Genomic DNA, 21630 nt, shown 5'->3' on the forward strand with positions numbered 1-21630 from the left:
CCTTAAGACTGGCAAATCCGATCAACCGGTGGCAAGTCATTTTCTTGATGTGGGCGATAGTGGGTCAAAGACTTAAGGTTTAGAATTATAAATCACGTACCGATTCCAAGAAAAGGAGGAAATAGGGTCAAACTCCTTCTGCAAAAGGAGGCCAGATGGATACATGAACTGGGTTCCCTAGCTCCTAGGGGTTTGAATGTCCATACGGGCTGGCAGTGTTTCTTATGAGTACTCTGGGAATGCTGGCTATGACCCAATTGGATCTCTTCGGCTAAGATTTGATTTGAGAGTCCATTTTCCATGTAATTTATTTGGTCTTGTTCTAGTTGGGGAGCCGCCCTGTAGTCTATATCTCTTTGACATTTTAATATTGCCCCTATAATCTTTGGTTCATGTAGCTTGGTATAAGCCTGACCCTTATTTGCTTTATGGTCTTATAAATATTAGAATCTTCATTGTAGTTTTCTATGTTTTGAGTGTTTGTTTTAATCTCCTTTTATCTCTTTTTTTTATGTCTTTTCTGTATATTGATATTTTATGGATAGGTTCACCTCATGTGTGATAGATATTTACACCTTACACCAGTAGGGTTATACTCTCCTCCGTGGGATGATCTCGGTTCTCGGGCGTGGTCCTACTTGATAGGTTGGTCCTTTATCATGGGTGCCCTCTTTAACATTTGGTTGATGCATTTTTCTATGCATAAAGTTAGCTAGATTGTTAATGCCTCTCTTTCAGGCATAGCTTGGTCTAGGGTGGGTGAGTACAGACTATTTAGTTTTCGGACTTGTTTTTTTTTTTTGGACTGCCCATTTCTTTCATGTAATTGGCAAGTGTCTATGAGCTAGTGACGTATGGGATATACAGTCCTACCAGGAGGGGCAAAGTTTCCCAAACCTCATAATGCCTATAAATACACCCCTCACTACCCCCACAATTCAGTTTTACAAACTTTGCCTATGGAGGTGGTGAAGTAATTGTGTGCATGATTTCTATGATTTCTTCTATGATAAGCACTTCTAAGCATTTTGAAGCCCAATTCCTCTCAGAGTACAGTGTTTGTCAGAGGGATGTGAAGGGAGTATCGCCTATTGATTTTATGGTTTTCCTCGCGGGAAATCTTTTCAAAGGTTCTCTGTTATCGGATGTAGGGATTAATCTCCTACCTTCCTTTTCAGATTGACGATATACTCTTCTATACCATTACCTCTGCTGATTCTTTTTCAGTACGGGTTTGGCTATCTGCTATATGTGGATGGGTGTCTTTTGGTAAGTATGTTTTTCTTATTTAAGACACTCTCAGCTATGGTTTGGCGCTTTATGTATTACTATAAAGTTTTAAATATATGTACTTTACTTATATTTGCCATGAGTCAGGTCTATGTATTTTTCCTTTTGCAGACTGTCAGTTTCATTTTTGGAAGCATGTTTACAAGGTTATTTGTCTTACCTGGGGTATAGTCCTTTTTTCAAATTGACTGTTTTTTTTCTTTTAATTTTGCTGGCAAAATTAAGCTTCCGAGGGCACAAAATGTTATTTATTGTGTCATTATGGTGCAAAGGTACGTCTTTGATGACGCAAGTTAGTCATTTCCGGTGTCTTAGTTGACGCCAGGTTTTCTTGCACAAGGTTATTACGCGAGTTGCGTCATTTCCAGATGTTGGCGCCAAAAAAATTTCAACTTCCTTTTGTGTCATGCGTCATACTTGGCGCCAAAAATTTAGTTTATTTTTCACCCCACTTCCTATATGCCTCTTGCCTTCTATATGCTCAGAGGACTATGTTTGCATTTTTTCCCATTCCTGAAACTGCTATATAAGGAAATTGTAAATTTTGCCTTAATGTTGTTTTTTTCTTTTACATTTTGCAAGATGTCGCAATCTGATCCTGTCTCAGAAGCAACTGTTGGAACCCTGCTGCATGATCGCAGTTCTACCAAAGCTAAGTGTATCTGTTGTAAGTTAGCTGAGATTATATCTCCAGCTGTAGTATGTAACGGTTGTAATGACAAGCTTTTGCACACAGAAAACGTTTCCATCGGTACTAGTACAGTTTCTGTTGTTCCTTCAACATCTAATGTATATGATATCCCTGTTGATATGAAAAATTATATTGCTGATGCGATACAGAAGGCTTTGTCTGCTATTCTGCCTTCTAATTAATGTAAAAGGTCTTTTAAAACTTCTCATAAATTTGATGAAATTTCTAATGACCGACAACATATTGAAATATCCTCCTCTGATGAGGATCTCTCTGATTCAGAAGATCCTACCTCAGACATTGACACTGACAAATCTACTTATCTTTTCAGGATTGAGTATATTCGTTCCTTGTTAAAAGAAGAGTTGGTTACTTTGGATATTGAGGAGTTTAGTCCTCTTGATATCAAACCTAGTAAACGTTTAAATTCTGTTTATAAACCTCCTGTGGTTACTTCTGAGATTTTTCCAGTTCCTGATGCTATTTCTGACATGATTGCTAAGGAATGGATTAAGCCTGGAACTTCTTTAATTTCTCCTTCTAGGTTTAAGAGGTTGCACCCTTTGTCAGCGGCTAGATTAGAGTTTTGGGGGAAAAGTCCCGAAAGTTGATGGGGCTATTTCTACTCTTGCCAAATGTACTACTATTCCTATGGAAAACGGTACTTCTTTTAAAGATCCTTTAGATTGGAAACTTGAATCTTATATAAGGAAAGCTTATTTATATTCTGGCTATCTTCTCAGGCCTGACATTTCTATGGCTGATGTTGCAGCTGCATCAACCTTTTGGTTAGATAGCTTAGTGCAACAGGAAACAGATCCAAATTTGTCTAGCATTGTTAGTTTGCTTCAACATGCTAATCATTTTATCTGTGATGCTATTTTTGATATCAAATTTGATGTTAAATCTATGTCTTTAGCTATTTTAGCTAGAAGTGCTTTATGGCTCAAATCTTGGAATGCTCACATGGTATCTAAGTCTAGATTACTATCTCTTTCCAAGTAACAATTTTTTTTGGTTCTAAGTTGGATTCAATTATTTCAACTATCACTGGGGGGAAGCAAGTTTTTTTTGTCTAAGGATAAAAGATCTATGGGTAAATCTAAAGCTTCTAATCGTTTTCGTTCTTTTCGACAGAACAAGGAACAGAAAACCAATCCTTCCCCTAAAGACTCTGGTTCCAATTGGAAACCTTCTTCAAGTTGGAATAAATCCAAGCCTTTTAAGAAACCAAAGCCAGCCCCCAAGTCTGCATGAAGGTGCGGCCCTCGATCCAGTTCAGCTGGTGGGGGGCAGATTGAAATTATTCCAAGACATTTGGGCAGATTCTGTTTTAAATTAGTCGATTCAGAGTATTGTCTCTCAAGGGTATCAAATAGGTTTCAGATTAAGACCTCTTGTGAGAAGATACTTTCTCACGTTACCGAAAATCCGGTGAAGGCTCAGGCTTTTCTGAAGTGCCTTTCAGATCTAGAGCTTTCAGGGGTAATACCAGTACCGTTTAAGGAACAGGGTCTGGGGTTTAATTCAAATCTATTCATTGTCCCAAAGAAAGAAAATTAATTCAGGCCAGTTCTGGATCTGAAGTTTTTGAATCGTTTTGTAAGAGTCCCAACTTTCAAGATGGTGACTATGAGGACTATTTTGCCATTTTGTTCTGCAAGGTCATTTATATGTCCACAATAGACTTACAGGATGCATATCTTCACATTCCGATTCATCCAGACCACTATCGGTTTCTGAGATTCTCTTTTCTAGACAAGCATTACCAATTAGTCGCTCTTCCATTTGGCCTAGCAACAGCTCCAAGGATCTTTTCGAAGGTTCTCGGTGCCCTTCTATCTGTAATCAGAGAACAGAGTATTGCAGTGTTTCCTTATTTGGACGATATCTTGGTTCTAGCTCAGTCTTTACATTTAGCCAATTCTCACACAAATCAACTAGTGTTGTTTCTTCAAAGACATGGTTGGAGGATCAATTTACCAAAGAGTTTCTTGATTCCTCAGACAAGGGTCACCTTTTTAGGTTTCCAGATGGATTCAGTGTCCATGACTCTGTTCTTAACAGACAAGAGACAAATGAAATTGGTTTCAGCTTGTCGAAACCTTCAGTCTCAATCATTCCCTTCAGTGGCTATGTGCATGGAAGTTTTATGTCTCATGACTGCAGCATCGGACGCGATCCCCTTTGCTCTTTTTTACATGAGACCTCTACAGCTTTGTATGCTGAATCAATGGTGCAGGGATTATACTCAGATATCACAATTGATATACTTAAATCCCAACATTCAACTCTCTTTGACTTGGTGGTTAGACCATCATCGTTTAATTCAGGGGGCCTCTTTTGTTCGTCCTACCTGGACTGTGATCACAACAGATGCACGTCTTTCAGCTTGGGGAGCTGTTAGGATCTCTGACAGCACAAGGGCTTTGGAAAACTCAAGATGCAAGGTTACCAATCAATATTTTAGAACTCTGTGCTATTTTCAGGGCTCTTCAGGTTTGGCCTCTGTTGAAGAGAGAACCATTCATTTGTTTTCAGACGGACAATATCACAACTGTGGCATATGTCAATCATCAGGGTGGGACTCGCAGTCCCCTAGCTATGAAAGAAGTATCTTGGATACTTTCTTGGGCAGAATCCAGCTCTTGTCTAATTTCTGTGGTGCATATCCCAGGTGTAGACAACTGGGAAGCGGATTATCTCAGCCGTCAGACCTTACATCCGGGGGAGTGGTCTCTCCATCCAGATGAATTTTGTCAGATTGTACAGATGTGGGGTCTTCCAGAAATAGATCTGATGGCTTCTCATCGAAACAAGAAACTTCCCAGGTACCTGTCCAGGTCCAGGGATCCTCAGGCGGAGATGGTGGATTCTTTAGCAGTTCCTTGGTTTTACCAACCTGCTTACATCTTTCCGCCTCTAGTTCTTCTTCCAAGAGTGATCTCCAATTATGGAACAATCATTTGTGTTTCTGATAGCACCAGCGTGGCCTCACAGGTTTTGGTATGCGGATCTTGTTCGTATGTCCAGTTGCCAGCCTTGGCCATTAACTCTAAGACCAGACCTTCTGTCTCAAGAAGTTATTGTACTGTGTGTATATACATGGCTGTGTCAGGATGTTATTGTACTGTGTGTATATACATGGCTGTGTCAGGAAGTTATTGTACTGTGTGTATATACATGGCTGTGTCAGGAAGTTATTGTACTGTGTGTATATACATGGCTGTGTCAGGAAGTTATTGTACTGTGTGTATATACATGGCTGTGTCAGGAAGTTATTGTACTGTGTGTGTATATACATGGCTGTGTCAGGAAGTTATTGTACTGTGTGTGTATATACATGGCTGTGTCAGGAAGTTGTTGTACTGTGTGTGTATATACATGGCTGTGTCAGGAAGTTATTGTACTGTGTGTGTATATACATGGCTGTGTCAGGAAGTTATTGTACTGTGTGTATATACATGGCTGTGTCAGGAAGTTATTGTACTGTGTGTATATACATGGCTGTGTCAGGAAGTTATTGTACTGTGTATATACGTGACTGTGTGCGCGGTGTCAGGAAGTTATTGTACTGTATATATACATGCATGTGTGCGCTATGTCAGGAAGTTATTGTACTGTGTGTGTGCGCTGTGTCAGGAAGATATTGTACTGTATATATACATGACTGTGTGCGCTGTGTCAGGAAGTTATTGTACTGTGTGTATATACATGGCTGTGTCAGGAAGTTTTTGTACTGTGTGTATATACATGGCTGTGTCAGGAAGTTATTGTACTGTGTGTATATACATGGCTGTGTCAGGAAGTTATTGTACTGTATATATGCATGGCTGTTTGCACTGTGTCAGGAAGTTATTGTACTGTGTGTATATATACATGACTGTGTGCACTGTGTCAGGAAGTTATTGTACTGTGTGTATATATACATGACTGTGTGCGCTGTGTCAGGAAGTTATTGTACTGTGTGTATATATACATGACTGTGTGTGCGCTGTGTCAGGAAGTTATTGTACTGTGTGTATATATACATGACTGTGTCGCTGTGTCAGGAAGTTATTGTACTGTGTGTATATATACATGACTGTGTGCGCTGTGTCAGGAAGTTATTGTACTGTGTGTATATATACATGACTGTGTGCGCTGTGTCAGGAAGTTATTGTACTGTGTGTATTTATACATGGCTGTGTGCGCTGTGTCAGGAAGTTATTGTACTGTGTATATATGCATGGCTGTGTCAGGAAGTTATTGTACTGTATATATGCATGGCTGTGTGCACTGTGTCAGGAAGTTATTGTACTGTGTGTGTATACATGGCTGTGTGCACTGTGTCAGGAAGTTATTGTACTGTGTGTGTGTGTGTGTGTATACATGGCTGTGTGCACTGTGTCAGGAAGTTATTGTACTCTGTGTGGACTGTGTATGTGTGTGTGTGTATATGTGTAATATAAATATATATATATATATATATATATATATATATATATATATATATATATATATATATATATATATATAAAAATATAAATAAATTTCACAGGACATGTATATAAATAAAAATATTACAATAACATATATTAGTAATAACAATACCAGCTGCAGCAGCTGGGGGTGGACAGCTACAATATAAAGGTGTGATTACTGGATGCAATTGGGTTGTAGGGTGCCTATATAACTCATCAATCTGACATTTGTACTTAATACAAAGTAATATCATTTAATTCTGAAAATAATATTGGGGAAGGAGTATCCCAGTAATCCCCTTTGAGAAAAATGGGGCATTTGCATTCTACTGACTCAACAGAAAATAGGGCTGGTCTTCATATTTTTCCAGGGCTGCTTTTTATTCCCAGTCCAGCCCTGGCTAAGGATGTTCCTTAGAGTACAGTATGTTTTGAGCATAATTGTGCAAGATGAGAACTAGCAGTATAACAGGCAATCTAGCAATTAGAATAATTTTTCAAAAGTTAGTGGCAAGTTCTTATTAAGGAACAGAAGCATCTCTGCATGTTCAGCTATAAGTCTGTTTCTGCTATCAGTAAGGACGTTTGACGCTAAGCTGAACAGTCTTTCACTTTTCACACTACTGCATGGGTCAGAAAGATATTTTTGGGCCATTAAATCTCAGTTTATTAACTGCCCAGTACTTCAGGGGTTTGTCTGAATGAGGTACAGTGATCTCTCCCAGGTAGGCTTCCAGCTGTAAAGTATCAGCTTTTGGAGCACTGCTCTCATGTACAATAATACAAATAACAGCAATTTTTATTGGCAGAACAGAAGTGAAATTTTTTTAGATAAGTCTCCACTCCAGCTTAAAATGGGAATATGGGTAGGAATTGGAGGTATCGGTGCATTTGCACTAGTACAAGTACTCGGCACCGAAAATGATACTAGTATCGGTGCTATATATATATATATATATATATATATATATATATACACATACACACACACACACAACTGTGTGCACTGTCAGGTAGTTATTGTACTGTATATATACATGGCTGTGTGCGCTGGGACAGCAGTGTCACGTAGGTTTACTTCAGCCATTCTTTATACTAATACTTGTCACATGGCTATATGAGTAATTGGTTGCATTTGATTTAGTAGAGCTTTAGTCTTTAACCTCACATAGCACATTGTAATATAGGAAAGTATGTCTACACTTTATCAACTTGACTGCATAACTTCTGGTCTGTTTGGTACTTGCTGCTAAGGGACAAATGGCTCTATCATGCAGATAATTATACTATTAACTCTGATGCTCCATAGAGTTTTTAAAGGGTAATTACTATAGAAAATGATTAGATATGTTTTAATAACGGATTGTGATCAGCTCCTATGTGTTTATAGCTTTTAAAATGGTGTAAAGGGACAAGTGATGTGTATTTTGTTAGGGATGCACTTAAATTTCGGCCGCAGAAACGTTTTGGCCGAAAATGGCATTTCCGGTTATTTCAGTTTTCGATTTTTTTTTTTTTTTTACCTTTTATTTTGATGCTAGTGTAGAGCTGCTGTTTGAGTTCATTACTTGACTTACTGTTTTGCATATAATAATAGTTTTCTAGGACTATACTTTATTTGGATAATTGGTAAAAAAAACAAAAAACTGTTAAATCTGATTTCTTAAAGGGACATAATACTCATATGCTAAATCATTTGAAACTGATGCAGTAAAACTGTAAAAAGCTGACAGGAAAATATCACTTGAGCATCTCTATGTAAAAAAGGAAGATATTTTACATTACAATTTCCTCAGCTCAGCAGAGTAAGTTCTGTGTAAAAAGTTATAATCAGCTGCAGCCCAGCTACAGGTAAAAAAAAAATTTAAAAATGAAGAAATGAATAGCAGCCAATCGGCATGAACAGTGCTGAGGTCATGAACTCTTTTACTGTGATCTCATGAGATTTGATTTAACTCTCATGAGATTTCATTGTAAACTTCCTTAAGCTGAATAGGGAAATAAGATGAGTGCACGTAAGCTCGCTCCTTCCGCTGTCCCAGGACAGACATACTGATTTGTTGATTAGAAGTCCTTTACAATGGAATGTGGCTACTGAGAAACTTTTGAGGTAAAATATCTTTCTTTTTTATATAGAGATGTTCAGGTGATATTTTCTAGTCAGCTTTTTACAGCTATGCTGCATCACTTTCAAGTGTTTAAACATTTGGGTATTGTGGCCCTTTAAGACACTGTGAGTCCACGGAATCGTCAATTACTGTTGGGAATATCACTCCTGGTCAGCAGGAGGAGGCAAGGAGCACCACAGCAAAGCTGTTAAGTATCACGTCCCTCCCCACAACACCCAGTCATTCTCTTTGCCTTAGGTGCAAGGAGGAGGTGAAAATTAGGTGTCTGGTAAAGATTTTTCTAGAATCAAGTTTTAATTATTTTGAAAGCCAGAGCAGGCTTGCTCTGATCTTTCCTGACAAATCTGGGTCTAGCTGTACTCCACGTCAGTCTCTTAAGTAGGGCTGTGGTGGCTGTAAAGCAGTTAGGAAATTGGAAGGTGGGCTTTGCTGCGTTTTCCTAACATTGTGCTTCCCTGGTATAGAAAGCATGAGTAGGTTTACTCTAACCTTTCTTTTCTACACAGGTCTCTGTGAGGAGTGGCATCCTCTCGTACCGGGTGTGCCGTCCTTCTGCCGGACGGCTAGATGCAGGTAAGTGCTGTTGGGTCTTCTTTGTTGGGAGATTAGGTTTGAACCCAAGTTAAGCTCCGGTTTTCTCATCTATTTTTTTTCGCTAGTCTTCTGTCCTGTTTGTTTCTTTGGGAAACGTAAAGTCAGAAAGCTTCTGCTACTTCTCCTTCTTTCTGGTTGAGAATTATAATCCTCCTGAGAGAATTACATCTCTTTCCACTAGGGCTGTCTCTAATTCCTTCAAAAATTAAGCTTCTCTGGAACGGTTTTGCAAGGCTGCAACTTGGTTTTCTCTGCATACCCTGTCCAAATTTTACAAATTGGATCATTTACCCTCGGCTGAGGTTCTTTGGGGAGAAAGGTTCTTCAAGCAGTGGTACCTTCTGTTTAGGTTACCTGTCTTGTCCCTCCCTAATCATCGGTGTCCTCTAGCTTGGGTATTGATTCCCAACAGTAATTAATGATTCCGTGGACTCAACTTGTCTTAAGAAAGAAAACCAAAATTTATGCTTACCTGATAAATGTATTTATTTATAGACATGGTGAGTCCACGGCCAGCCCTGTTTTTCAGACATTTTTGTTATATAAACCTCAGGCACCTCTGCACCTTGTGTTAATTCCTTTCTCTCTTTTTCCTTCAGTCGAATGACTGGGGATTGTGGGAAGGGAAGTTATACTTAACAGCTTTGCTGTGGTGCTCTTTGCCTCCTCCTGCTGGCCAGGAGTGATATTCCTAACAGTAATTTTCTGTTACACAGAACTAAATACAGAATAATACAGTATATTGATATTTAATATTGTTTTAACTAGGGATGCAGAAACATTTTGGCCCAAAATGACATTATCGTATTTTTTTCGTTTTTCTTTTTCTTTCCTAAGATATGGTCCATGGTTTCATCAATCACTGTTAGGAATATCACTCCTGGCCAGTAGGAGGAGGCTAAGTGCACCACAGCCAAGCTGTTAAGTATCACTCCTCTTCCCACAACCCCCAGTCATTCTCTTTGCCTTTGGTGCATGGAGGAGGTGATGCCCTCCCTCACAAGATAAGGAGGATGTGTCGGTAGCCTATGAGGGTGAAATCTCAGATTCGGACAGTATAATTCCTTCATCTGATGCTGAAGTAGTCACCTTCAGTTTTAAGCTTGAACACCTTTGTGTATGGTTACAGGGGTTTTTGGCTACTTTGGAGCAACTCTGATATGCCTGTCATTGTCAACCCTAAAGAATCTAATAAACTTTATAAATACTAGGATTCCTCTGTGGAAGATTTTCCTGCTCCAGACTGTGCTAGATTTTTCACAGGAATGGATTCCTTTTTCCCTGTTTTTAAAAATGTTTCCTATCGCTGTCTCCATTAAATATCATGGCGCACAGTGCCTAAAGTAGTAAGGCATTTCTACTCTGGCTAAGAGAACTAAGACTCCTAGAGAGTATAGCTGTTCTTTTCAGGATCAATGGACTACGCTGAAGGCTTACATGGAAGCTTGTTTTGCCACTGTGTCAAGTGCGGCATCAGAATGGTGCGACGCATTGTTTGATTCCAATTGGGTAGGGACTATTTTAGAGGAGATCCAGAACAGAATGAAGGCTCTTAAGTTGGCCAATTCTTTTATTTCTGTTGCTGCCATGCAAGTTTTTAAGCCGGTCGACAAGATATCTGGTCTCAGACTGCGGACATTATATATATTATATTTCAGGTTTTCTCATATAATTCATTCCTTTCCTCCTAAGAGGCAGGTTCCACCTCTCTATTTTATCTGCAGACCAGATAACAGTGGAGCATTTTTTTTAGTGTGTTTGGGACCTCTCTTCCCTGTAAGTGATAGTTCCAGTTCCTGTAAGTGAACAGGGTCTAGGATTCAATTCATTCCTGTCCGTGGTTCCCGAAAAGGAGGGAATTTTTCATTCTCTGGTAGATCTAAGTGTCTCAACAGGTTTTGTTGGGGTACTGTCCTTTTAAATGGAAACCGGTGGTTCTATTTTTTCTTTGGTCCAAGAGGGTCAGTTCATGGTGACCATAGACCTGGAGGACACATTTCTCTTGTTAAGTGTGTTCAGTCCACGGGTCATCCATTACTTATGGGATATATTCTCCTTCCCAACAGGAAGTTGCAAGAGGATCACCCAAGCAGAGCTGCTATATAGCTCCTCCCCTCACATGTCATATCCAGTCATTCTCTTGCAACCCTCAACAAAGAAGGAGGTCGCGAGAGGAGCTGGAGTTTTTACTTAATTATTCTTCAATCAAAAGTTTGTTATTTTAAATGGCACCGGAGTGTGCTGTTTTTCTATCTCAGGCAGTATTTGGAAGAAGAATCTGCCTGCGTTTTTCTATGATCTTAGCAGGCGTAACTAAGATCCACTGGCTGTTCTCAACATTCTGAGGAGTGGGGTAACTTCAGAAAAGGGAATAGCATGCGGGGTCCCCCGCAAATGAGGTATGTGCAGTACAATATTTTCTGGGAATGGAATTGACTAAGAAAACACTGCTGTTACCCACATGATGTAAGTACAGCCTTAAATGCAGTGTTAGCGACTGGTATCAGGCTGATAAATGTATGCGCAGGTGAGTTATTTTCTAGGGACTAGAATTTGACTGAAAAAATACTGTTAACACTGAAATAATGCTTAAGCCTTATCTGCAGTAGAAGCGACTGGTAGCAGGCTTAGTGATAACTTTGCATGATATTGAAAAAGTTTGTTTTTAAAACGTTTACTGGCATGTTATTCGTTTTGTGAGGTACTTTGGTGATAAATCTTTTTGGGCATGATTTTTTTCCACATGGCTAACGTATTTTTCTGCATAGAAACCGTTATCAGGTCTCCCACTGTTGTAATATGAGTGGGAGGGGCCTTTTTTTAGCGCCTTGTTGTTGCGCAGTTAATATTTTAGCACAGTCTTCCTGTTTCTTCCTCCTTGATCCAGGACGTCTCTAGAGAGCTCAGGGGTCTCCAAAATTCGTTTTTGAGGGAGGTAATCAGTCACAGCAGACCTGTGACAGTGTGTTTGACTGTGATAAAAGCGTTAAATCTTAATTTGATATCCGTTTTTGGGTATTGAGGGGTTAATCATCCTTTTGCTAATGGGTGCAATCCTCTGCTAATTATTACATTTACCGTTAAGAATTGTTGACTATAACTGATTTAGTTCTTTGTTAATTCAACTGTGTTTTTTAAAAGCGCTGCAGCGTTTTTTTTTTTTTATATTGCTTGTAAACTTATTGAAAGTAATTTCCAAGCTTGCTAGCTTCATTGCTAGTCTGTTTAAACATGTCTGATACAGAGGAATCTGCTTGTTCATTATGTTCAAAAGCCGATGTGGAGCCCAATAGAAATATGTGTACCAATTGTATTGATATTACTTTGAATAAAAGTCAATCTGTACCGATAAAGAAATTATCACCAGACAACGAGGGGGAAGTTATGCCGTCTAACTCTCCTCACGTGTCAGTACCTTCGTCTCCCGCTCGGGAGGTGCGTGAGATTGAGGTGCCAAGTACATCAAGGCACTTACAAATCACTTTACATGATATGGCTAATGTTATGAAAGAAGTATTATACAATATGCCCGAGTTAAGAGGCAAGCGCGATAGCTCTGGGTTAAGGACAGAGCGCGCCGATGACACGAGAGCCATGTCTGATACTGCGTCACAATTTGCAGAACATGAGGACGGAGAGCTTCATTCTGTGGGTGACGGTTCTGATTCGGGGAGACCGGATTCAGAAATTTCAAATTTTAAATTTAAGCTTGAGAACCTCCGCGTGTTGCTAGAGGAGGTGTTAGCGGCTCTGAATGATTGTGACACGGTGGCAATCCCAGAGAAATTATGTAGGCTGGATAAATACTATGCGGTACCAGTGTGTACTGACGTTTTTCCTATACCAAAAAGGCTTACAGAAATTATTAGCAAGGAGTGGGATAGACCTGGTGTGCCCTTTTCCCCTCCTCCGATATTTAGAAAAATGTTCCCTATAAACGCCGCCACACGAGACTTATGGCAGACGGTCCCTAAGGTGGAGGGAGCAGTTTCTACTTTAGCCAAGCGTACCACTATTCCGGTGGAGGATAGTTGTGCTTTCTCAGATCCAATGGATAAAAAATTAGAGGGTTACCTTAAGAAAATGTTTGTTCAACAAGGTTTTATATTACAGCCTCTTGCATGCATTGCGCCTGTCACTGCTGCAGCGGCATTCTGGTTTGAGTCTCTGGAAGAGGCGATTCGCACAGCACCATTGGATGAGACTTTGAGCAACCTTAGAACGCTTAAGCTAGCTAATGCGTTTGTTTCGGATGCCGTAGTGCATTTAACCAAACTCACGGCTAAGAATTCCGGATTCGCCATACAGGCGCGCAGAGCGCTATGGCTTAAATCCTGGTCAGCAGATGTAACTTCTAAATCTAAACTACTGAATATTCCTTTCAAAGGGCAGACCTTATTCGGGCCCGGCTTGAAGGAAATTATTGCTGTCATTACTGGAGGTAAGGGCCACTCCCTTCCTCAGGACAGGGCCAAATCAAAGGCCAAACAGTCTAATTTTCGTGCCTTTCGTAATTTCAAGGCAGGAGCAGCATCAACTTCCTCCGCTCCAAAACAGGAAGGAACTACTGCTCGTTACAGACAAGGTTGGAAAGGCAACCAGTCATGGAACAAGGGCAAGCAGGCCAGAAAGCCTACTTCCACCCCTAAGACAGCATGAAGACAGGGCCCCCTTTCCGGAGACGGATCTAGTGGGGGGCAGACTTTCTCTCTTCGCCCAGGCTTGGGCAAGAGATGTACAGGATCCCTGGACGTTGGAGATTATATCTCAGGGATACCTTCTGGATTTCAAAACTTCCCCTCCACAAGGGAGGTTTCATCTGTCAAGGTTATCAACAAACCTTGTAAAGAAAGAGGCATTTCTATAATGTGTACAAGACCTCTTAGTGATGGGAGTGATCCACCCAGTTCCGCGAACGGAACAAGGGCAAGGGTTTTACTCAAATCTGTTTGTGGTTCCCAAAAAAGAGGGAACCTTCAGACCAATCTTAGACTTAAAAATCTTAAACAAATTCCTAAGGGTTCCATCGTTCAAGATGGAAACCATTCGGACCATCCTACCCATGATCCAAGAGGGTCAATATATGACCACAGTGGACTTAAAGGATGCCTACCTTCACATACAGATCATTATCGGTACCTAAGGTTTGCCTTTCTAGACAGGCATTACCAGTTTGTAGCTCTTCCCTTCGGGTTAGCTACGGCTCTGAGAATTTTTACAAAGATTCTGGGTTCGCTTCTGGCGGTACTAAGACCGCGAGGCATTGCGGTGGCTCCGTACCTAGACGACATTCTGATACAAGCGTATGCAAAGTCTCATACAGAGATAGTTCTAGCATTTCTGAGGTTGCATGGGTGGAAAGTGAACATGGAAAAGAGTTCTCTGTTTCCACTCACAAGGGTCCCCTTCCTAGGGACTCTTATCGATTCTGTAGAGATGAAGATTTACCTGACGGAGTCCAGGTTATCAAAAATTCTAAATGCTTGCCGTGTCCTTCATTCCATTCCAAGCCCATCAGTAGCTCAGTGCATGGAAGTAATCGGCTTAATGGTCGCGGCAATGGACATAGTGCCATTTGCGCGCCTGCATCTCAGACCGCTGCAATTATGCATGCTAAGTCAGTGGAATGGGGATTACTCAGATCTGTCCCCTTTACTGTATCTGGACCAGGAGACCAGGGATTATCTTCTCTGGTGGTTGTCTCGGGTTCATCTGTCCAAAGGAATGACCTTTCGCAGACCAGATTGGACGATTGTAACAACAGATGCCAGCTTACTAGGCTGGGGCGCAGTCTGGAACTCCCTAAAGGCTCAGGGATCGTGGACTCAGGAGGAGAAACTCCTTCCAATAAACATTCTGGAATTAAGAGCAATATTCAATGCTCTCCTAGCTTGGCCTCAGTTAGCAACACCGAGGTTCATCAGGTTTCAGTCGGACAACATCACGACTGTAGCTTACATCAATCATCAAGGAGGAACCAGGAGTTCCCTAGCAATGTTAGAAGTCTCAAAGATAATTCGCTGGGCAGAGTCTCACTCTTGCCATCTGTCAGCGATCTACATCCCAGGCGTGTAGAACTGGGAGGCGGATTTTCTAAGTCGCCAGACTTTTCATCTGGGGGAGTGGGAACTTCATCCGGAGATATTTGCTCAACTAATTCTTCGTTGGGGCAAACCGGAACTGGATCTCATGGCACCTCGCCAGAATGCCAAGCTTCCGTGCTACGGATCCAGGTCCAGGGACCCGGGAGCGGTGCTGATAGATGCACTAGCAGCCCCTTGGGTTTTCAACATGGCTTATGTGTTTCCACCTTTTCCGTTACTGCCTCGACTGATTGCCAAGATCAAACAGGAGAGAGCATCGGTGATTCTGATAGCGCCTGCGTGGCCACGCAGGACCTGGTATGCAGACCTAGTGGACATGTCGTCCTGTCCACCATGGTCTCTGCCTCTGAGGCAGGACCTTCTAATTCAGGGTCCTTTCAACCATCCAAATCTAATTTCTTTGAGGCTGACTGCGTGGAGATTGAACGCTTGATTCTATCGAAGCGTGGTTTCTCGGAGTCGGTTATTGATACATTAATACAGGCTCGGAAACCTGTGACCAGAAAAATTTACCATAAGATATGGCGTAAATATTTATATTGGTGTGAATCCAAGAGTTACTCATGGAGTAAGGTTAAGATTCCTAGGATATTGTCTTTTCTACAAGAGGGTTTAGAAAAGGGTTTATCCGCTAGTTCGCTAAAGGGACAGATTTCTGCTCTGTCTATTCTTTTACACAAGCGTCTGACAGAGAATCCAGACGTCCAGGCTTTTTGTCAGGCTTTGGCCAGGATTAAGCCTGTGTTTAAGACTGTTGCTCCTCCGTGGAGCTTAAACTTGGTTCTTAAAGTTCTTCAGGGTGTTCCGTTTGAACCCCTTCATTCCATTGATATTAAGCTTTTATCTTGGAAAGTTCTGTTTTTGATGGCTATTTCCTCGGCTCGAAGTTATCTGCCTTACATTGTGATTCTCCTTATCTGATCTTTCATTCAGACAAGGTAGTCTTGCGTACTAAACCTGGGTTTTTACCTAAGGTTGTTTCTAACAGGAATATCAATCAAGAGATTGTTGTTCCATCATTATGTCCTAATCCTTCTTCAAAGAAGGAACGTCTTTTGCATAATCTAGACGTGGTCCGTGCCCTGAAGTTCTACTTACAGGCAACTAAAGATTTTCGGCAAACTTCTTCTCTGTTTGTCGTTTACTCTGGACAGAGGAGAGGTCAAAAGGCTTCGGCTACCTCTCTCTCTTTTTGGCTTCGTAGCATAATACGTTTAGTCTATGAGACTGCTGGACAGCAGCCTCCTGAAAGAATTACAGCTCATTCCACTAGAGCTGTGGCTTCCACCTGGGCCTTTAAGAATGAGGCCTCTGTTGAACAGATTTGCAAGGCTGCAACTTGGTCTTCACTTCATACTTTTTCCAAATTTTACAAATTTGACACTTTTGCTTCTTCGGAGGCTGTTTTTGGGAGAGGTTCTACAGGCAGTGGTTCCTTCTGTGTAATGTTCCTGCCTTGTCCCTCCCATCATCCGTGTACTTTAGCTTTGGTATTGGTATCCCATAAGTAATGGATGACCCGTGGACTGAACACACTTAACAAGAGAAAACATAATTTATGCTTACCTGATAAATTTATTTCTCTTGTAGTGTGTTCAGTCCACGGCCCGCCCTGTCTTTTTTGAGGCAGGTTCTAAATTTTAAATTATAACTCCAGTCACCACTGCACCCTATAGTTTCTCCTTTCTCGTCTTGTTTCGGTCGAATGACTGGATATGACATGTGAGGGGAGGAGCTATATAGCAGCTCTGCTTGGGTGATCCTCTTGCAACTTCCTGTTGGGAAGGAGAATATATCCCATAAGTAATGGATGACCCGTGGACTGAACACACTACAAGAGAAATAAATTTATCAGGTAAGCATAAATTATGTTTTTCATGTTCCTGAGCTTTGCCTTTCTGTCAAACTCTTTCAGTTTGTGGCTCTTCCCTTTGGCCTTGCCACGGCTTCCAGTGGGGGCTATCTTGGCAGTGATCAGGTTTCGGGGAATTGTTGTGGTGTCCTTCCTGGACGACATAATGGTTCAGGCGCTACCTTTCAACAAGCAAACTCTCATACAGAGATCTTGTTGTCTTGTCTTCATTCCCATGGGTGGGAAGTAAATCTGAAAATGAGTTCCCTTGTTCCAGCTACTGGGGTAGTTTTCTTAGGGACCATATTAGTTTCCCTATCTCTGAAAATATTTTTGACAGAGGTCAGAAAATCCAAGGATTTTTCCTCTTGCCTCTTTCTGCTCTCTACTGTTTGGCCCTTCAGTGGCCCAATGTATGGAGGTAATTGGTCTGATGGTTGCTTCATTGACATCATACCTTTGCTCGTTTCCATCTGAGAGTCTGCTGTTCTGCATGCTCAGTTAGTGGAACGGGGATCATGTGGTTCTCGGAGGAAAGGTCTAGATCTGTCGACTTGAGATTCTTCCTGTGGTGGTTTTCTCAGGAGTTTGTCTCTGGGTACATGCTTCTGGAGACTTTCTTGAGTAATAGTGACCATGGATGTCAGCCTGTTGGGTTGGTGACTATGGACTTGGGAGGAGTCTTCTCTTCTCATAACCATCCTGGAGTTGAGAGCGGTCTACAATGCTCTGATGGCTTGGCCTCAGTTGTTTTAGCAAGTGTTTCAGTTTCTAATTGGACTATTTCATCTTGGTGGTTTACATCATCCACCTGGGAGGAACCTGGAGTTCCTTAGCCATGATTAGCGTGGATTGATAAGTGGGCAGACACTCTGATTTGCGGTATGTCCACTATTCACATTTCAGGAGTGGATACCAGGAGCTGACTTATTGATGTTTATGGACATCCCGGGGAGTGGGCGTTTCTCCTGGAGGTGTTCTCCGGGTTAACCCTCAAACGGGGGGTGTTGGAGTTGGAGATGGCAGTACGCTAAGCTTCCAAGTTATGTTTAAAGGTCAAGTTCCTTAGGATTTCAGTCTGACATCCCCGTTTCTCAGTTTGTTCTCCTTCCACGAGTCATTGCTCATATCAAATAGGAGTGAGCATCTGTATTTTGAATAGTTCCTGCATAGTCTCGCAGGATCTGGTATACAGACCTAGCGGGAATGTATCTCTTCCACCTTGGTGGTGGTTCCTGAGGAAGGACCTTCTAATTCAGGGTCCAGTCCTTCATCCAACTTTCATTTTTCTGAAGCTTTCTGCTTGGAGATTGAATACTTGATTCTGCCTAGACGTGGTTTTTCTGAATCGGTCATTGAGACCATGATTCAGGTTCGCAAGCCTGTGGTAACTTTTACCATAAGGTATGGCGTAAATTCCCTTATTGGTGTGAATCCCAGGACCACTCTTATATGTACGGTCAGGATTCCTAGGGGTTTTGTCTTTCTTCAGGAAGGTCTGGAGGACGGTTTGTCAGTCAGTTCTCTGAATGGTCAGATTTCTGTGTTATCCTTTTTTTACACAAGTGTCTGGCGGATGTGCCAGATGTGTACTTTTTTTTTTTTTTTTGTCAGGCCCTGGTTAGTATCAGGCCTGTGTTTAAATCTGTTGCTCCTCTTGGGGCATTTACCTTGTTTTTAAGGTTTTGCAGCAGGCTCAGCTTAAGCCATAGCATTCCATAGATTAAACATTTTTATCTTGGAAAGTTTTCTTTTTTTGCTATATCTTCTGCTCAGAGAGTTTAGGTACTCTTGGCTTTGCATTGTGATTTGCCTTATCTTTTTTCGGATACGGCGGTTATTTTTCCTTAAGTGGAAATATTGTTTGGGAATTTGTTATTCATTTTCTGTGTCCTCATTCTTATATATTGAGGAATGTGTGTGCACATCTTGGATGTTGTGCATACTTTAATATTTATTTTTCTACTGGCAACTAGGGTTTTTGCAAGTTTTCTGGTTTTGTTTGTTTTCTCTGTAATAGAAAACTACTGCTACTTCTCTTTCTCTGGTTGAGAAGTTTGATTTGTTTGGTTTTTTAAAACTGCGGGCTGCAGTCTCCTGAAAGTGTTATGGCTCATTCCACAAGGACTGTCTCTTCTTTTTGGGCTTTCACAGATGAAGCTTCTGTGGATCAGTTATGCAAGGCTGCAACTTGGTCTTCTCTGCATACTTTTTTCAAAATTTTCCAAATTTGTTACTTTTGCCTCGGCTTCTTTTGGGAGCAAGGTTCTTCAAGCGGTTGTGCCTTCTGTTTAGGTCTGCCTGTCTTGTCCCTCCCTATTCATCTGTGTCTTCTAGCTTAGGTATTGGTTCCCAACAGTAATTGATGAAGCCGTGGACTCACCATATCTTAGGAAAATAAAGAAAATGTATGCTTGCCTGATAAATTTATTTATTTATGGATATGGTGAGTCCACTGCCCTGCCCTTTATTTCAAGACAGTTATTTTTTACTAAACCTCAGGCACCTCTACACCTGGTGTTACTCCTTTTTTCTCCATTTCCCTTTGTTCGAATGACTGGGGGTTGTGGGAAGGGGAGTGATACTTTAACAGCGTGGCTGTGGTACTCTTTACCACCTCCTGCTGGCCAGGAGTGATATTCCAAACAGTAATTGATGAAGCCGTGGACTCACTATATCCGGAAATAAATAACTGTATCAGGTAAGCATACATTTTCTGTTTTCGGTTTCATTTTTTTTTTGCCTGTTTTTTTTCTTGGTAAAATTATTGTGTAGCATATTATTGTTTTAAGATCTTTTTTGTCCAATTTTAGTGTTACTTTCAATAAAAGTGTGGTTATTTTATTGGCTTGCAGTTTTTTCCATTCAGATTCTTTCATTAAATAGTCTAATTATACTAAAAAAAAAAATATTTTGAAATAATTTTAAAAAATACTGTTTCGCTTTTTGGCCAAGTGCATCCTGGATTTTCAGGTTCGGTTTCGGTCCAGAATTTCCATTTCGGTTCATCACTAGTATTTGCAGAAAAAGAACAGAGGCGCCTCGATTTGACCGTCCTTTGACAGAGTGCTTCCTCAATTTGGATTTATTTGGACTTGTTTGTTCTGTTGGCGTATGGTTTATATATATATATATATATATATATATATATATAATCTATTTTTTTTATTTTTAGTACTGTAGTTAATGTTTTTATGTTGCGTGTTAGGAAGCGCCCCCTTTGGGTTTGTGTGTACTTTTGTACACCCATCTCTTATCCACATCACTAGTATTTGTTGCTTTCATGCTGGGTTTCTTTGTATGAAAGTGCAACACATAAAGAGCTGGATTTTCACGTAAAGAAATCTATGTCCAAAAACAGGTGAATGCTGCTTCCAGAAGCCATACCCAGTGTTCATTGCAACACAAAAGTAACAAGTGCACATCCCTACTAAACACTAAATAGATTTCATGCACCTCCCTCTAATCATGAGTGCTGCCATTATGGAACCAAGTTACACTGCAGGTATCTGATGGGTAGTTACTGCTCATGTGCAAACACATCAGCATTGTAATACTGTGAGAGACAGATTAGAGCATCCAAGAATAGAGGGAGATGGGGATTCAACATATCCGGTTTGCATTACTGACCCTAGAAATGTGTGTGTTGTAACAAACTGAAGTATAAATTATTTGCATATGAAAGCCATGTTAAATGCTTCTTGATAGCAAATTGTTGAAATTTGTGTTTAATGAAAGGGAAATTCCAGTTTAAAATTTGCATGCATGTACATTTTTAAATTTTAACCTTTTGTATAACTTTTTAAATACTTTTCTAATTTCTCCACAGGTTGCGGCACAGGTAGCGAGGCAGCCGGGACCACCGGCTCCATCACCGTACTCTACACATGACTTAAACAAGGGGCACCCAAATCTGGCTGCAACCCCTCCAGGCCATGCATCTTCCCCAGGACTATCACAGGTGAGATTGCCCTAATCCTAATGTAACTCTTCTCTGAACTTTCCAAAAAACATTCTGCTAGATTACGAGTTTTGCGGTAAGAGCGGCTCACTGCTAACTTGCAAGTTATGGTCACCGCTCATCTCCCTATATAGCGCTGCTATTACAGGTTTTCATAAACCCGGCGTTAGCAGGCAATAAGTGAGCGTAGAGCAAAATTGAGCTCCATACCGCACTCCAATACCAGAGCTGGTTTTACGTGCTTGTGCACAATTTCCCCATAGACATCAATGGGGAGAGCCGGCTAAAAAAAAGCCTAACACCTGCAATAAAGGAGCGTAAAGCTCTGTAACGCAGCCCCATTGATTCCTATGGGGAAACAAAATTTATGTTTACACCTAACACCCTAACATAAACCCAGAGTCTAAACACCCCTAATCTGCTGCCTCTGACATCGCCGCCACCTACATTACACTTATTAACCCCTAATCTGCCACCCCAATGTCGCCGCCACCACCTACATTACACTTATTAACCCCTAATTTGCCGCACCTAACATTGCCGCCA

At 41.0% G+C, this 21630-nt stretch overlaps 1 protein-coding gene across 1 annotated transcript in view; it reads left to right on the forward strand.

Moving 5' to 3' along the window:
- Positions 1-21630, forward strand: part of EIF4G3 (eukaryotic translation initiation factor 4 gamma 3) — a 477611-nt gene that overhangs the window by 138371 nt on the left and 317610 nt on the right. Inside the window, 1 exon segment of the mRNA XM_053690236.1 lies at positions 20953-21084. Coding sequence (XP_053546211.1) covers positions 20953-21084 — 132 coding nt within the window.

Source organism: Bombina bombina, chromosome 8, assembly GCF_027579735.1.
Source record: "Bombina bombina isolate aBomBom1 chromosome 8, aBomBom1.pri, whole genome shotgun sequence".
Lineage (NCBI taxonomy): Eukaryota > Metazoa > Chordata > Amphibia > Anura > Bombinatoridae > Bombina > Bombina bombina.